Source organism: Aphidius gifuensis, linkage group LG1 (genome assembly GCF_014905175.1).
Source record: "Aphidius gifuensis isolate YNYX2018 linkage group LG1, ASM1490517v1, whole genome shotgun sequence".
NCBI classification, from domain to species: domain Eukaryota; kingdom Metazoa; phylum Arthropoda; class Insecta; order Hymenoptera; family Braconidae; genus Aphidius; species Aphidius gifuensis.
Window position 1 is genome coordinate 2,649,591 of NC_057788.1, and position 14,912 is coordinate 2,664,502.

General features: G+C 24.1%; 4 protein-coding genes across 4 annotated transcripts; 3 read left to right on the forward strand and 1 right to left on the reverse strand.

Annotated features, from left to right (window-relative positions):
• The first annotated feature begins 2,499 nt into the window (after positions 1-2,499).
• LOC122860922 (superoxide dismutase [Cu-Zn]) lies at positions 2,500-3,933 on the forward strand. The gene is made up of 4 exons (XM_044164995.1): positions 2,500-2,738; positions 2,841-2,937; positions 3,141-3,328; positions 3,405-3,933. Exons 1-4 carry the CDS (start codon positions 2,676-2,678, stop codon positions 3,510-3,512), a joined length of 456 nt encoding a protein of 151 aa, XP_044020930.1. The 5' UTR covers positions 2,500-2,675; the 3' UTR covers positions 3,513-3,933.
• Positions 3,799-5,007, reverse strand: LOC122860920. The gene is made up of 5 exons (XM_044164993.1): positions 4,899-5,007; positions 4,648-4,816; positions 4,482-4,591; positions 4,197-4,402; positions 3,799-4,122 (listed from the first exon to the last, which is right to left on the reverse strand). Exons 1-5 carry the CDS (start codon positions 4,939-4,941, stop codon positions 3,799-3,801), a joined length of 852 nt encoding a protein of 283 aa, XP_044020928.1. The 5' UTR covers positions 4,942-5,007.
• Positions 5,008-5,055: 48 nt separating this feature from the next.
• On the forward strand, positions 5,056-9,212 carry LOC122860919 (probable aconitate hydratase, mitochondrial). The gene is made up of 6 exons (XM_044164992.1): positions 5,056-5,568; positions 6,417-6,571; positions 6,645-7,567; positions 7,655-7,857; positions 7,932-8,843; positions 8,931-9,212. Exons 1-6 carry the CDS (start codon positions 5,539-5,541, stop codon positions 9,069-9,071), a joined length of 2,364 nt encoding a protein of 787 aa, XP_044020927.1. The 5' UTR covers positions 5,056-5,538; the 3' UTR covers positions 9,072-9,212.
• A 521-nt stretch (positions 9,213-9,733) lies between these two features.
• Positions 9,734-13,531, forward strand: LOC122860921 (B9 domain-containing protein 1-like). Its single transcript, XM_044164994.1, has 5 exons — positions 9,734-10,110; positions 10,195-10,306; positions 10,404-10,512; positions 10,603-10,721; positions 10,904-13,531. The coding sequence occupies exons 1-5, from the start codon at positions 9,988-9,990 to the stop codon at positions 11,014-11,016; spliced, it is 576 nt and encodes a 191-aa protein (XP_044020929.1). The 5' UTR covers positions 9,734-9,987; the 3' UTR covers positions 11,017-13,531.
• The last annotated feature ends 1,381 nt before the right edge of the window (positions 13,532-14,912 follow it).

A 14,912-nucleotide genomic window follows, 5' to 3' on the forward strand; every position in this document is an offset into this window, starting at 1 on the left:
ATCTAAAAATAGAAAATATTAAATTTTTTTTATTCATATAAAATATAAGTGAATGAAAAATAAATATATTTTTATAATTTATTCATCAATTTTCTTATTAATCTATTACTTTTAATTTTTAAAAATTTTTTTTCATTAAAAAAAAAAGAGTAAATAAATTTTTATAATCTATACCTGAAAAAAATTTGTATATTTGTTTTTAATAATTTTAATATTGAAAAATGGAAATTTAACATGAAAAAAATAAAAATAACAAAGGAGGTCATTCTGTCATTTCTGTTATTGAAAAAAAGAAAAATAATAATTTACATTCCATTCAAGTAAGACTGATCTTCCTAAGGTCGTATATATGCAAATGGAAAATTTAAAATATATAAAATAATAATTACTCATATTCGATTGTAACATTCATAATTTTTCCAAAGGAAAATGAGGAAAAACAATAAAAGAATATTCAAATAAAATTTAATAATTATTTCCAATGATTGATGATAATAAGCAACAGTAAATTGTTATTACTGATGAAAAATATATTAAAGAAATTGTAGAATCAATACAATAATTATTTCCGTGTAGTACATTTGTTTATTTATATTATTTAATTCGAGTCACGAACTGATAATACAAGGACGAGTCACATTAAAACATGGATATTTAATTATTTATATTTTATTAAATTATTTAAACACGTTTTCCAAAAATATCATGTTAATGAAATTATTTCTAAAAAAATAGCCATGATATTTAGATTAAAAATTTTATGAAAAAATCAAAATTCAATTACTTGAACATATTTAATGACATCAATCATGACGGTTATGCTTGATTAATTATTCCACCATTCAAATAGATTTTTTTTATATTTATCACATTTCTAATTTTTACAAAATAAATTTATTTGATAAATATTTCACAATGAAATTCATGAAATTATGTTATTTAATGTTTTTTTTTTTTAATTAAAAAATAATCATTTATTTGTTACAATTAAAATTATTAAATTAATTTTTATTAGTTAAAAAGAACAGTCCTCATCGAGAAGTAGATAAAATATGTGTAAGTGTGTTACATTATATTTTTTCCCAAAAAAAAAATCAAAAGAAGTGTTCCCCACACGGTGTTTAGGGCAGATATATCCTAGCGTAGACTAAGTGCGTAATTCACATGGTCTAAGCTAGAATATATTTGCCGTAATACAAACACCGGAAGACCAATTCAATGGGTCGTCAGGTGGAGGAGTTTTAGCCTTTAGGGTCGTTTTTTATTTTGAAATTGTTTGAAATTATGGCTCCAAACTCGAGATTTGAACTGGAGGACGCCGACTTCACTTGTTGGGTCTCTTGCCGACTTAACCATCAGCTGACTCGATGAACAAATAAAAAAAAAACTGTACTTTATTATTGATTTGAAAAAAAATTCAACTTAAATTTAAATCATTCATTATGTTATTGCATTTACTCTCGTATTATAAATATTCAGCTAATAATTATTCATAACATCTATAAGAAAATAATAATTCATAAAAAATAAAATTGAAGAAATTATTATGAATTTTATTTTATTGACTGGAATTTATAAAAAAAAAATTAACAAATAAATATATTTTATTGTTTATTTATCTATTTTTTTCAATGTAAAATTAATAGTTGTTAATAATTGAACAAATAAATTCATATAAATAATTTTATTATTGAAAAATGTATGACTATTTGATGGAGTATTATCTACCAATTTATATTCATGTTGATTTTATCCAATAATAATTTTAGTAATAATTTTTTTCTTATCTATTGACAAACACAAAGGGTTTAAAAGGGATACACTATCATTCAATTTGTCGAATCTTATATCTGAATACTTGACTAATGCAAGTCTAGGGTAGGGCTTGCAAATAAATAAATAAATTTTTATTTTTTTTATTTTTCTTTATTCCCCAACAAAGAATACACTGGTAAATTTTTTCTTGATTGGACAAAGACACAGGACCTTGGTTTGAGTCAGTGACATCCAGGACTCATCCCATTCAATTTAAATAAGTTGGTGGTAAATATGATTCAGTCAGACATATATAAATACTTGAATAAAAAAATTAAAAAATACTGTAAAATCCCTTAATAGTTTTCATATTTGTTAAAACAATAAAAGCATTTACTTCAATGCAATATGTAAATAAATTAAAATCTTGAAAAGGATTTAAATTAATTATAACATTTTATTTATTTAAACAATGAAAATTAAAATATATTATTAATATTATTAATTTACATTTATCATTATTTCATTTTAAATTAATTTTTTTTCTTTCAAATTCTTTTGGCGTTTTTTTCTTTTTATTAATTTTTTTTTCATTGAAATTTTTTTTTTAAATGTTACTTTATAAACGAAAAACGATCGATTTTCTTGGTCGCAGTGCCATCTTTGGGCCTTGAAAAATAGCACACCTAGAGCCAGTCTTGGCAGATAAAATAGAAAAAAAAAAAAACAAATTATAAAGTGCAGTGTAAAGCGGTATAAAGTTTGTTGCTTTACTGAAAATATTTTTTCACACGGCACGACTGCAACTTATTTTGCATCATTGATGATTTTGTGATTCAGCAACATTCGCAAATAAATATCAGACAGTCAAGTCGTTGATAAATCCTCTTCCTTCAACAATATTTAAAATTAAATTAAAAATGGTTAAAGCAGTTTGTGTTCTTCAAGGTGATGTCTCAGGAACCATTTTCTTTGAACAATCTGTAAGTTAATTATCTAATAAAATAATTATTTATTATTAACAACAACAACGTAGATAATGACGTATTAATTTGTTGAACGCAATATTTTTTTTTTCAATACAGAATGACTCGTCACCTGTTAAGGTCAGTGGAGAAGTCACCGGCTTAAAAAAAGGACAACATGGTTTTCATATTCACGAATTTGGTGACAATACAAATGGTAAGATTCAGATTTATTTAATTTTATATTTTATATTATCTAAAATATTATTTAATAATTTTCCTTCTTTTTTTTTTTTATTACGTATTGATTTTATCTTGCATAACAACTGTTTTTTTTTTCTACGAATTAATCAATATTTTTTCCTCTTATCGACTTGATGACGAAAAAGAAATTAAATACATATTTATAAATTAATTCAGGTTGTACAAGTGCTGGACCACATTTTAATCCATTTGGAAAAGAACATGGTGGTCCAACTGACGCAGTTCGTCATGTAGGTGATTTGGGAAATGTTGAAGCTGGTGATGATGGCGTTGCCAAGGTCAATATTACTGATTCCCTGATTCAACTTCAAGGAGCTAACAACATTGTTGGAAGAACACTTGTTGTAAGTAAACATTAAAATACAAAAATATATATTTTTATTAATAATATTGTTATTAATCTCTTGTTCTTATATTCAGGTACATGCTGATGTTGATGATTTTGGCAAAGGTGGTCATGAACTCTCCAAAACAACTGGTAATGCTGGTGCTCGTTTGGCCTGTGGTGTCATTGGACTCACCAAGTAAAATATTAAATTATAAAAACACAAAAATGTATATCAAAATTGAAATATCATTCCCAAATGTATTGTTGTGATAAATAAATAATACATAATTAAATTTATATACTTGTTATTATCATAATTATGTTGATACAAAAAAAATAATTTATAATTACATAATTTACAAGATAATATTAATCAATCAGTGTCTGATCAAGTCTTTTGAAATTAATTCAAATAAAGATAAATAGTATAAACTCTTTGACAAACAAAAATACTTTATAAAGAAGAAAAATAGTAATTATTATGAATTATCGATAATAATTTTGATGATTATATGATCTTTGTTTGTTGTTTGGCATAATAGCCATTGGTGGTGGCATGATTGGACCCCTTGAATTGCCTTGAAACAACATGTAGATTAGCCAATAAATTCCACCAATGCATTTTGATAATAATTCATAAAATCCAAATATAACTGGTGTCAATGCTCTAATTAAATTTGACAATTCACGTGTTATTTTTATACTGTAATTACTTGTGTGCCATAATACATGACCTGACAAAGTTATTATACTCATCACAAGTACTGCTGTGAATTTAATAGCTTCACACATGTTATTATACGTAAGTATCTGTAAAAATTAATTTAAAAAATCATCATTATTTCTTGTTAAAAAATAATATAAAATTGTAAAATTATAATTACTTTATTTAAATCAAATGTCGGTTGATTATCATCATGTAAATATTCTCTGTCTGTAGCTTGAAATGATCTTAAATATTTTAATTGTAATTGAACAGTATTGTCCTTGATTTTTAATGATTTCATTTGGAACCAATGTTTACCAAATGGTACCTTGTCCAACTCAACCCAAAGATTGTAATCAAGTGATTCACCTTCAACTTGATTGCCTAAACAACAACAACAATTAAACAATATATTAGATAGCTACAATGATATTATTTAATTGATTATGTAAAATTTAATTACATGTTATTCCAAGCCATTTTTCATCACCAAATTCTTCATGAATAACTCTTTGAATCTTTTTCAAACATGCTATCAAATCTTCTTCTTCTTTGTTGACAACAACAATGTCTCTAAAAATAATAAAAACATTTTTTAAATATCAATTAGATGAATTTTAATATTATACCTGTATTCTGATGTAACTCGTTGGACCAATCTTCTTTCAGTATATGTACCAACAAATATTATTTTTGATTGTTTAACTTTACCAATCAATTTTTTTAGCTGCAATGATTTTATATCACTTGTTGATGTTGATGAACTATTCAACGATGAATTTGACGAATTAATTATATCTAATAATAAAAATTAATTGTTATTATTATTATTAACAAATTAAAACAATTTGTAAAAAAAAAGAATCTAGATTGTGTTTACCTGATTTTTTTGCAGATGAAATATTTGACGATCGGTTTGCCATGTTTGTGTTTTTTTTGTTGTTAAAAACAAGTTTTTTTTTTATTGATACAAACGGGTTATCTGTACTTGAATTATGACTTTTAATCTTTAGTCAAATGACAATATTAAAAAATTATTTTAAAGACGTTAAGTTCGAGACAAAGTGTTATTGTTTTTTTTTTATTTATTTATTTCTAAATTATTTCTCTGTAGAAAAAAAAAAACAGCTGGAGACTGGTGTTAGTTATTGTCAATGGGTGGCGTTAAATAATTAGTTTATCATCAGCTGTTTAAATTAGTTTCTTTGTTTAATTTTTTTTATTTATTTATACCTGAGAAAATTATAAATCGCATGCGCATAAAAAATTTAGATTACGCGAGAGAGAAACAGAGAAATTGGGTTGATCAATTCAGTTCTCTGGTGGCCGGTTTGAGAAGGACTGCCACATTAGAGATTAATCAAAAAAAATATTATAATTTTTTAATTACATATAGCCATTAATTTCTTATTAAAGATTTATTTTTTCCCAATCAGTTGCGAGTCATTTTAAATTGTATTGGTGGGTGATCAAGTTCAAGCTGACCTGAATATCCAAAGTCAAATTAATCATTGACAACAATGTCTTGTGCCCGAATTATCAGTGCACAGGTAGGTGATATCTACTCCAATTTTATCATTAAATTTTACATCAATAATTAATTAATATTTATATATTAATTATCATTAACAAACTATCAAAAAAAGATAAAAAAAAAACTGGGTCTTGCTGTCAACAACAAAAACAGTATTTTTCATTTGGATTTATTTTCCATTAAAGATTAAAAGCTATAAATAAAAATATAAAATAAATTACACAATTTGCGTATTAATTATTTTGATTATTTAATTATTATTTATTTAGTAAATTTATGATAATATGTACGTAACAATATTGCCCAAAATATGACATAACTTGGCCTATATTTTTAAGGGATGAAATGTCAAATATTTCAACATGATTTTACTCCAAAAAAACAAATACATATTGATTAAATTTTTTGAGTATTTTAAGGGTTATATTTATTGCATATTAGAGTATATTAAAAATTGCTCTTGAAAGGATGAAAAAATTTTTAAGTTATTACATAACATTTTGTGCAGTTGGGCATATAGCTATCATTTTTTTTTTCAAGGCTTTAAAGGTTATATTGTTGGTCACGAGATGCGCATGTGTCATCAAGTAAAAACAAAAATATTAGAATCATTAGAAATATAAAAAAAAATATTTTAATAAATAAAAATTAATAATATTTTTGTTATCTTTTAAAGAAAATAAAAATATATTTATTATTTCGATTATCTTTTTAAAATCTATTTTTGTTCTTTATCTAAAGACTTGTTTTTTTCTACTGACTTATCAAAAGCCACTTGGTAAATAATACCATGCAATTCGAGGAAAAAAAAAAAATAATATATTGTCAACAAAAAAAATTTATTATAATGATGTTTTATTACAGCGGCTTTCAAGTTTTGCTGCTGATATTCAACAAAGATGTTTCAGCAGCAGCCCATTGAGTTTTGCTGCTGCAAAAACAGCAATGTCAAAATTCGACAAAACTACCTATCTTCCATATGACAAACTCGATGAAAATATTAAAATCGTCAAAAAAAGGTATTCAATTTGATAGAAAAAAAATAAAAAATGAATTTACATTTGAATAATTAATTGTTTAATAATTTATTAGACTTGGACGACCATTAACATTGTCGGAAAAGGTACTCTACTCTCATTTGGATGATCCATCAAAACAAGAAATTGTACGAGGAACAAGTTACTTGAGATTGCGACCAGATCGTGTTGCTATGCAAGATGCAACAGCACAAATGGCTATGTTACAATTTATTAGCTCTGGTTTACCAAAAGTTGCTGTACCATCAACAATTCATTGTGATCATTTAATTCAAGCACAAACTGGTGGTACTGCTGATTTAGCACGTGCCAAAGATATCAACAAAGAAGTATATAATTTTCTTCAAACAGCTGGTGCAAAATATGGTGTTGGTTTTTGGAATCCAGGATCTGGAATTATTCATCAAATTATACTTGAAAATTATGCTTTTCCTGGTTTATTAATGATTGGTACAGATTCACATACACCAAATGGTGGTGGTCTTGGTGGTCTTTGTATTGGTGTTGGTGGTGCTGATGCTGTTGATGTTATGGCTGATATACCATGGGAACTTAAATGTCCAAAAGTCATTGGTGTTAAATTAACTGGTGAATTAAAAGGATGGACAAGTCCAAAAGATGTTATATTAAAAGTTGCTGGTATATTAACAGTCAAAGGTGGTACTGGAGCTATTATTGAATACTTTGGACCAGGTGTTGATAGTATAAGTTGTACTGGTATGGGAACAATTTGTAATATGGGCGCTGAAATTGGTGCAACAACATCATTATTTCCTTATAATTATCGTATGCAAGATTATTTAAAAGCAACTGAACGTGCTGATATTGCTGCTGCAGCTGATATGTTTAAATCAAGTTTATTAACTGCTGATGCAAATGCAAAATATGATCAAGTTGTTGAAATTGATTTATCAACACTTGAACCACATGTTAATGGACCATTTACACCTGATCTTGCACATCCAATTTCAAAACTTGGTAAATATAAATTTTTATTTTCTATTGTTAATATATGATAACAAAAAAATTAATGATGATAATTAATTTGTTTATAATAATAAATAGGAGAATCAGCAAAAAAAGCAGATTGGCCAAATGAGGTTAAAGTTGGTTTAATTGGCTCATGCACAAACAGTTCATATGAAGATATGGGAAGATGTGCTAATATTGCAAAACAAGCATTAAAACATGGTCTCAAGTCTAAATCAAAATTCAACGTAACACCAGGCTCTGAACAAATTCGTGCTACAATTGAACGTGACGGAATTGTATGTATTTTTATCTTGTATCTATTACTTAACAATATAATAATAATAATTTAAATTAATTACGTTTTTTAAAGGCTGCTACACTTCGTGAATTTGGTGGTGTTGTTTTGGCAAATGCTTGTGGACCATGTATTGGTCAATGGGATCGTCAAGATGTTAAAAAAGGAGAAAAAAATACAATTGTAACATCATACAATAGAAATTTTACTGGTCGTAATGATGCTAATCCACAAACTCATTGTTTTGTAACAAGTCCAGAACTTGTTACAGCATTATCAATTGCTGGACGTCTTGATTTTAATCCAGTAACTGATAAATTAAAAGGTGCTGATGGTAAAGAATTTTTATTAGATAATCCATTTGGTGATGAACTTCCAACACGTGGATTTGATCCTGGTCAAGATACTTATGATGCACCACCATCAGATGGTTCAAAAGTCAAAGTTGATGTTGATCCAAAATCTGATAGATTACAATTACTTGAACCATTTGATAAATGGGATGGAAAAGATCTTGTTGATATGACAATTTTAATTAAAGTCAAAGGAAAATGTACAACTGATCATATATCAGCTGCTGGACCTTGGTTAAAATATCGTGGACATCTTGATAATATTTCTAACAATATGTTTATTGGTGCTGTTAATGCTGATAATAATGAAGTTAATAAAGTTAAAAATTTATTAAACGGTGAAATTGCTGGTGTACCAGATGTTGCTCGTAATTACAAGAAAAATGGTATTAAATGGGTTACAATTGGTGATGAAAATTACGGTGAAGGTTCATCTCGAGAACATGCTGCACTTGAACCACGTCATCTTGGTGGACGTGCAATTATTGTCAAAAGTTTTGCACGTATTCATGAAACAAATCTTAAAAAACAGGGTATGCTACCATTGACATTTGCAAATGCAAGTGATTATGATAAAATTCAACCAACTGATAAAATTAGTCTTCTTGGTCTTAAAGATCTTGCACCTGGAAAGGTTTGTATTTATTTAATTATAATATTAATACTTGATAGTATACATTTAATATTTAATATTTATTTGTATTATTTTTTGTAATTTTAGCCTGTTCAGTGTGAAGTTAAACACAAGGATGGCAAAGTTGATAAGATTGTTCTTAATCATTCATTGAATGAGCAACAAATCGGCTGGTTCAAAGCTGGCTCTGCCCTTAATCGTATGAAGGAAATTGCAGCAGGAAAATAAATTATCTTCTTTTACAAATATATTTTCAAGAAAAAGAAAAAAAACAAATAATCAATTCATTTTGCGTAACAATTCAATGTGGATAAATTGTCAATTCCACATTGACTCATAGCTCATTAATTATATACGAAAAATAAAAGAGAAACAATAATGCTAATCTGGGGACAGATCATTTTAAAATAGTAAACATATATTGGAAATTAAATTAAAAATATAGAGAGAAGTATTTAGTTGATTGAAAATCATAAAATGGATAAAGAAATAAAAAAAGGAGAGGCATTGTTATTACAAATTAAAATTATATAATGTTTAAAAGAAAAAAAAAAAAAAATACTTGATCGTTTTTTTGATGTAACAATTATTTAAAAATAACAAATGATTAAATTTAATTATTATTTACAACAATATTTACTTTGAAATAAAAATTAAATCAAATTTGATTTGATTTTATTTAAAAAAAAAAATTCTTTATTGTGTTGATATTAATTAACACACATGAAAAATTAAAAATAATAATAGTGTCTAAAAATATTGAAACATTTTTTTTTCTAAAAATTATTAACTATGTTATTTTTAACTTTGATTTTTTTTAAATGATTATTTAAAATCTATAAAAGTGCCACTCTGATACAACAATAATTCTGTATATAAAATATTCATATTAAAATCTTTTAACTTCTCGCAATAAATTTATTTAATTTTAGATTCAATATTGTATATTTATTAATTGATTAATTGACAATAATAATATATGATTAATATTAACCACGCATGCGTCGTTTCCAAGGTAATAAAACTCAAAATACTGATCTCACCTGCTTCCTTAAAACACATAGAAAAAAGAACAACAACAGCACGATATTTTTTTCTTCCTCTTTATATTGTTTATATATTTTATTAATAATTAAAAAATAATATGAGTGACAGTGAATTTTATTTATGCACAAGTGGATCAATTGAGTACGGTGAATTTTATGATGCTGATAATGTTTATTGCAAATATGGATATCATTTTGGTTCTGATTGGAGCATTGTTGCGGTAAGAAATAATAAAATTATTTACATTTATTAAATTATTATCTCAAGTGTAAATTTTTAACAATTGTTGTATTTTAATTCAAAGGGAATTGAGGAAGGTCTGACACAAATGTGTAAATGCACAAATGATATACGTCGTTTGGCAACTTGGAATTTTCCCCTAAATATATCTTTTAAATCAACAACCCCTCATGGCTGTAAGCAATAACAATAAATAATATATTATAAAAATTATTAATAGATAGAGTTTTTTAAATATATATATATAAATTTTATTATAACAATTTAAAACAGGGCCACAGCTTGTGTTGTCAATTTATGGTCTTGATATATTTGGTCATGATGTTATTCAAGGATACGGAGTTTGTCGGGTTCCATTAACATCTGGTCGTCATGAAAAAAAGTAATAATAAAGATAAATATATTATTTTTTTATTGTATTTTAGTAATACAATAAATTATTTATGTTATTTTATTTTTTAATGGTTTTTAGAGTTGCTATTTATGTACCTGAATCATCATCGTATCTACAGCAATTTGCTGCATGGATTTCAGGCAGAAGACCTGAATTAATTGATCCACAAATACTTGCCTCTGGTGATGGAAGAGAATGTAATTTATAAATCTAATAATATTCATTTGTAAAAATTTTTTTTCTTGCAAATATTTAAAAACAAAATTTAATTTTAAACAATAATTATTAGTAAAATATGTTCTATAATAATGTGATTTTGTTAATTGGATTGAGCTACTTAATTATGTTTAATTTATTGATATTTTTTTTTTATTTTCAGTGACGAGAATGAAGGGCCAAGGTACACTTACAATTACCTTCAATGTTGTGTTAAAAGATTTTTCTAAAATGGGATATGATAACGGTGAAAAACGTAATAAACAATCATTTTAATTTACTAAATAATTCATTATAAATTATTGTGAAAATGTGTTATTTATTTATACAATTTTTTAATGATCATTAAAAATAATTAATTACTTTGACAACATGAATATTTAAAATTATTAAAAGTGTTATAAATTAGCTAAATTAATTTTTAAAAAATTCATATAGTTAGATAAAAGGCCGATTATATAAAAATATTTACGGGAGGTGGTTGAGGAATGGATGAAGATAATGTGGAAATTTTTCCATAATTTTCTACGCGATCGGTAAGGGGTAGATCGAGGTAAGTTTGGACATAAACTCGTTTTTACTGGAAATTTTTCAGGAAATAAATTTTTCAAGTTAGATAAAGGGCCGATTATATAAAAATATTTACGGGAGGTGGTTAAGGGATAAATAAAGATAATGTTGGATTTTTTTCATAATTTTTACGCGATCAGTAGGGGATAGATTAAGGTAAGTTTGGACATAAACTCGTTTTTACTGGGAATTTTTCAGGAAATAATTTTTTTCAAGTTAAAGGGCTGATTATATAATAATAATTACAGAAAAAGGTTCAGGGATAAATGAAGATAATGGGAAAAAAATGATTTCTTCAAAAATTTCATAATATCAGCTTCTAGTGAATAAAATAATTAAAACAAATAAATTCAATTTTATTTATTTTTAATTTAGAGAAAATTAAGCTTTATTTATCATAGCTTGATTAAATAAAAAATTCACAAATTAAATGAAATAAAGAAAAAAAAAATAGACGTTATAAGTTTATTTAAATTTTTTTACAGCTTATACTAAAATCACTGAGTAAACTTATATTCTTTTGGATAAAAATGGTAATATATTTCTCGTTGAAATGTCAGTAAAATTAAAAGAAAAAAAAAAAAAACCAGCTTTATAAACCAACGAGCTGAAAAATCCTTAGCCACTTTAAGCTACTTTTTTTATCTCTTCATAACATCTATGTTTATCAAAAAGTTTTACATATTTTTGTGCTTTTTTATATAATCTTTTCTGCAAAGAAAAAAAAAAAAAAAAATGGTAATAATAATATTCACAATAATGAAATAAATAAGATGAACATTTTAAAAGTTGAATTTACTTTGTAAAAATTAACTATACTTTTATGTCTATCATTTTCATAAATCTCAAAATTTATATTCTCCTTTGCCGTAATTTCTGTCATTTGTATATAATTTTAAATTTTAAATTTCTATAAATAATTTACAGAATATTTATATTATTAAAAATATATATTTTTAATATTAAAAAAAATTTTCTCAGGTCTTTAATTATAGTTTACTAATTATGCAATAATTACCAATAAAACGTAAATTTTTTTCATATAAAAATCGAAAGAAAAAAGTAAAATTAAATTGATATATTAACATTGGAATTACAAAAAAAATTTGATATTTCATTAAATAATAAATCCTTCCACCATTTGATATAAATCTTTCTATTATTGAGAAAAAAAATTTACAAGATTTATTCATTCCCAATCGAAAAAAGGCCTCAATCATCCAGCGTAATAAAATTCTTTCGAATCAAAAAAATTTATCATACATTTTTATTTTTTATGAATGATAAAATTTAACAAAAAAACTTGAATGAAAAAATCAACAAATAATGAATTATATTGCTTGGTATTTGATCTATTTATTTTTTTATAAAAGATGTTTATTTAATTTATCATGTTCTTTTTTTTTTTCGAAGAATATTGTTAATGATTATTGAGGAGACAAAGAGTTAAAAGTGTATGACGTATTTATGAAAGATATTTAATGTTACTACGTGTTTGAAGATAAAATTCAATAAAATATTTTTAATATTCGTCATGTATTAAATAAACAATTATTCATGATAAAAATTGTAATATTTTATGGTACAATTTAAAATATGTCATTTTGATTTATTAATAATATCTGTGATAAATTTTTCTTTTTTTTTAATATGATATTTAATTTAAAACAGCTGTTTATATAGTTCTTTAAATTACTTGAGTGTTTTTGTTAATTACTTGGTATCTATGATGTAAATTATTTTTTTAAAAGATTTTAAATTATCAATAATTCAAATTTTATTTGATCTATCATCAACTTTTAATTTATTAGTTTGAATAACAATAAAATTACTCTAAGTTGACAATAAAATTTTTTTTTATTGTGTAAACTTTTAAGTATATAATTTTTATTATTAAATTTATTTATAATGATGAAATTCAACAAGTTAAAATTTAAATTTTGAATAAGAAAAAATTGTAAATTTAATTTATAACTTTTAATGAGATATTGAAGTTAATAATATAGTTGGTGCTTAACTCTATCTTTACAATAATTTTTTGAATAAATATTATAATATATTTATATAATTATTAATTTATAAAATTATATAAATCAAAATAAGAAAAATAACTGCAAAATTAAGAAGAAAGTTTGAAGTATATTTTTAACTGTCTCATATAGTTGTCCAATTATTTAATTGACAGTTTTAATCATGAAAAATAAAGGAGAAAAAAAAAAAAGATGCTTAGCTCAGCAATGTGAAAAAACTTGTGGCGATAATGATGATGATGATGATATTGATGGTTTCAAAACCAGCAAGAGCAATTCAAGTGCTTTGTCCACATTGCGATAAAATTCTTCCAGGGTATTTTGAGAGCTTTAGAGAACAAAAGTCTTTACATCCAGAAAATTTCAAGTGCTTGAAAAATGGTGTTTTTTAAGTAACACCGAGTTTGAAAAATTAATGAAAATATTAAATATTGATTAGATGTAAAAATATTTATTTAAAATTTATATTTAATAATGAATCATATTATTAAAAAATAAAATTTACATTGTGCTTTGAAAATGAAAATACATTTTTTATAAATAAATGAATTGATGATTTATATTTTTAAATAAATTAAATTAAAATTTATTATTTTTATAAATGTAAAATATTAGATAATTAGTTGCTTGAATATTTCTTTGATGTAAAGCATATTTTTTTAAAATTATTTTATCACCAATGATATTAAAGTAATATAAGAAAATTGATTTACTGAACTTTGTATTCTAAATGTTGAAAAATCACATTGTTTTTTAACACACACATTTTTTTTTTTCATATATTTTTTAAATATATAATTCATCAAGATAAAAAATATTATACCAATTTAATTTAAATTATTTATTTGACAAACATAGATATAAAAAAAAAATATATATCATGATTGTAAGCACCTTTGAGAAAAACAGGTAAAATTATTGTCGTCACTATTGACCCTGGATGTTGATTCGACATTGAATAAAGATAAAATAAAAAACCATGCGTAAATATATTCATAATTTCAAGTAAAATAATATTACTAGATATTTTAAATTTTATTATTAAATTCATATATAATAAAAATTTAAAATTACCTTGCTTTGAAAAATGAATTTTTATTATTTCTTAATTAGCCTTTTAGTTATTTTTAAATTGTTGATAAAACTAATTGATATCGCCGTTATTAAATTTATCAAACTACATACAATAGGTAATTGACAAAAGCCCTGGGCATTATAAAATAATAATATACTTTTTTTATTTTAAATATCAAATATTAATTATTAAACGTCAATTGAATTGTCTCGGTAAATATCGATGTTAGCTTCGAGCCATATTCATTGTTGAGAATTTGTATATGATAGTTTTAAATTCCATACAAATTTCTACATTGTCCAGACAGTATATTAATAGAATTTTTTATAGATTATCAATTATTTGATGAACAGTTTTTCACAACTGCAACATCGCCAGTGGTTTTATAAAATGTATGAAATCACTGGCAACAAAAAACAGTTCAAATTTAGCAGTAAAACTGCGATAAATTTAAACATATATTATAATATTCTAGATGAACAAAGAAACTTTATTTA

What these genes read in the sequence shown, in the direction of transcription:
- LOC122860922 (XM_044164995.1), top strand. Translation starts at nt 2,676, where the DNA reads ATGGTTAAAGCAGTTTGTGTTCTTCAAGGTGATGTCTCAGGAACCATT. An exon ending in CCATTTTCTTTGAACAATCT is followed by an intron (nt 2,739 to 2,840) that starts GTAAGTTAATTA and finishes TTTTCAATACAG; the next exon opens with AATGACTCGTCACCTGTTAA. An exon ending in TTGTTGGAAGAACACTTGTT is followed by an intron (nt 3,329 to 3,404) that starts GTAAGTAAACAT and finishes TCTTATATTCAG; the next exon opens with GTACATGCTGATGTTGATGA.
- LOC122860920 (XM_044164993.1), bottom strand. Translation starts at nt 4,941, where the DNA reads ATGGCAAACCGATCGTCAAATATTTCATCTGCAAAAAAATCAG. An exon ending in AAAATGGCTTGGAATAACAT is followed by an intron (nt 4,403 to 4,481) that starts GTAATTAAATTT and finishes GTTGTTGTTTAG; the next exon opens with GCAATCAAGTTGAAGGTGAA. An exon ending in CGACATTTGATTTAAATAAA is followed by an intron (nt 4,123 to 4,196) that starts GTAATTATAATT and finishes TAATTTTTACAG; the next exon opens with ATACTTACGTATAATAACAT.
- LOC122860919 (XM_044164992.1), top strand. Translation starts at nt 5,539, where the DNA reads ATGTCTTGTGCCCGAATTATCAGTGCACAG. An exon ending in CAATTGAACGTGACGGAATT is followed by an intron (nt 7,858 to 7,931) that starts GTATGTATTTTT and finishes CGTTTTTTAAAG; the next exon opens with GCTGCTACACTTCGTGAATT. An exon ending in AAGATCTTGCACCTGGAAAG is followed by an intron (nt 8,844 to 8,930) that starts GTTTGTATTTAT and finishes TTGTAATTTTAG; the next exon opens with CCTGTTCAGTGTGAAGTTAA.
- LOC122860921 (XM_044164994.1), top strand. Translation starts at nt 9,988, where the DNA reads ATGAGTGACAGTGAATTTTATTTATGCACAAGTGGATCAATTGAGTAC. An exon ending in ATCAACAACCCCTCATGGCT is followed by an intron (nt 10,307 to 10,403) that starts GTAAGCAATAAC and finishes AATTTAAAACAG; the next exon opens with GGCCACAGCTTGTGTTGTCA. An exon ending in TCTGGTCGTCATGAAAAAAA is followed by an intron (nt 10,513 to 10,602) that starts GTAATAATAAAG and finishes AATGGTTTTTAG; the next exon opens with AGTTGCTATTTATGTACCTG.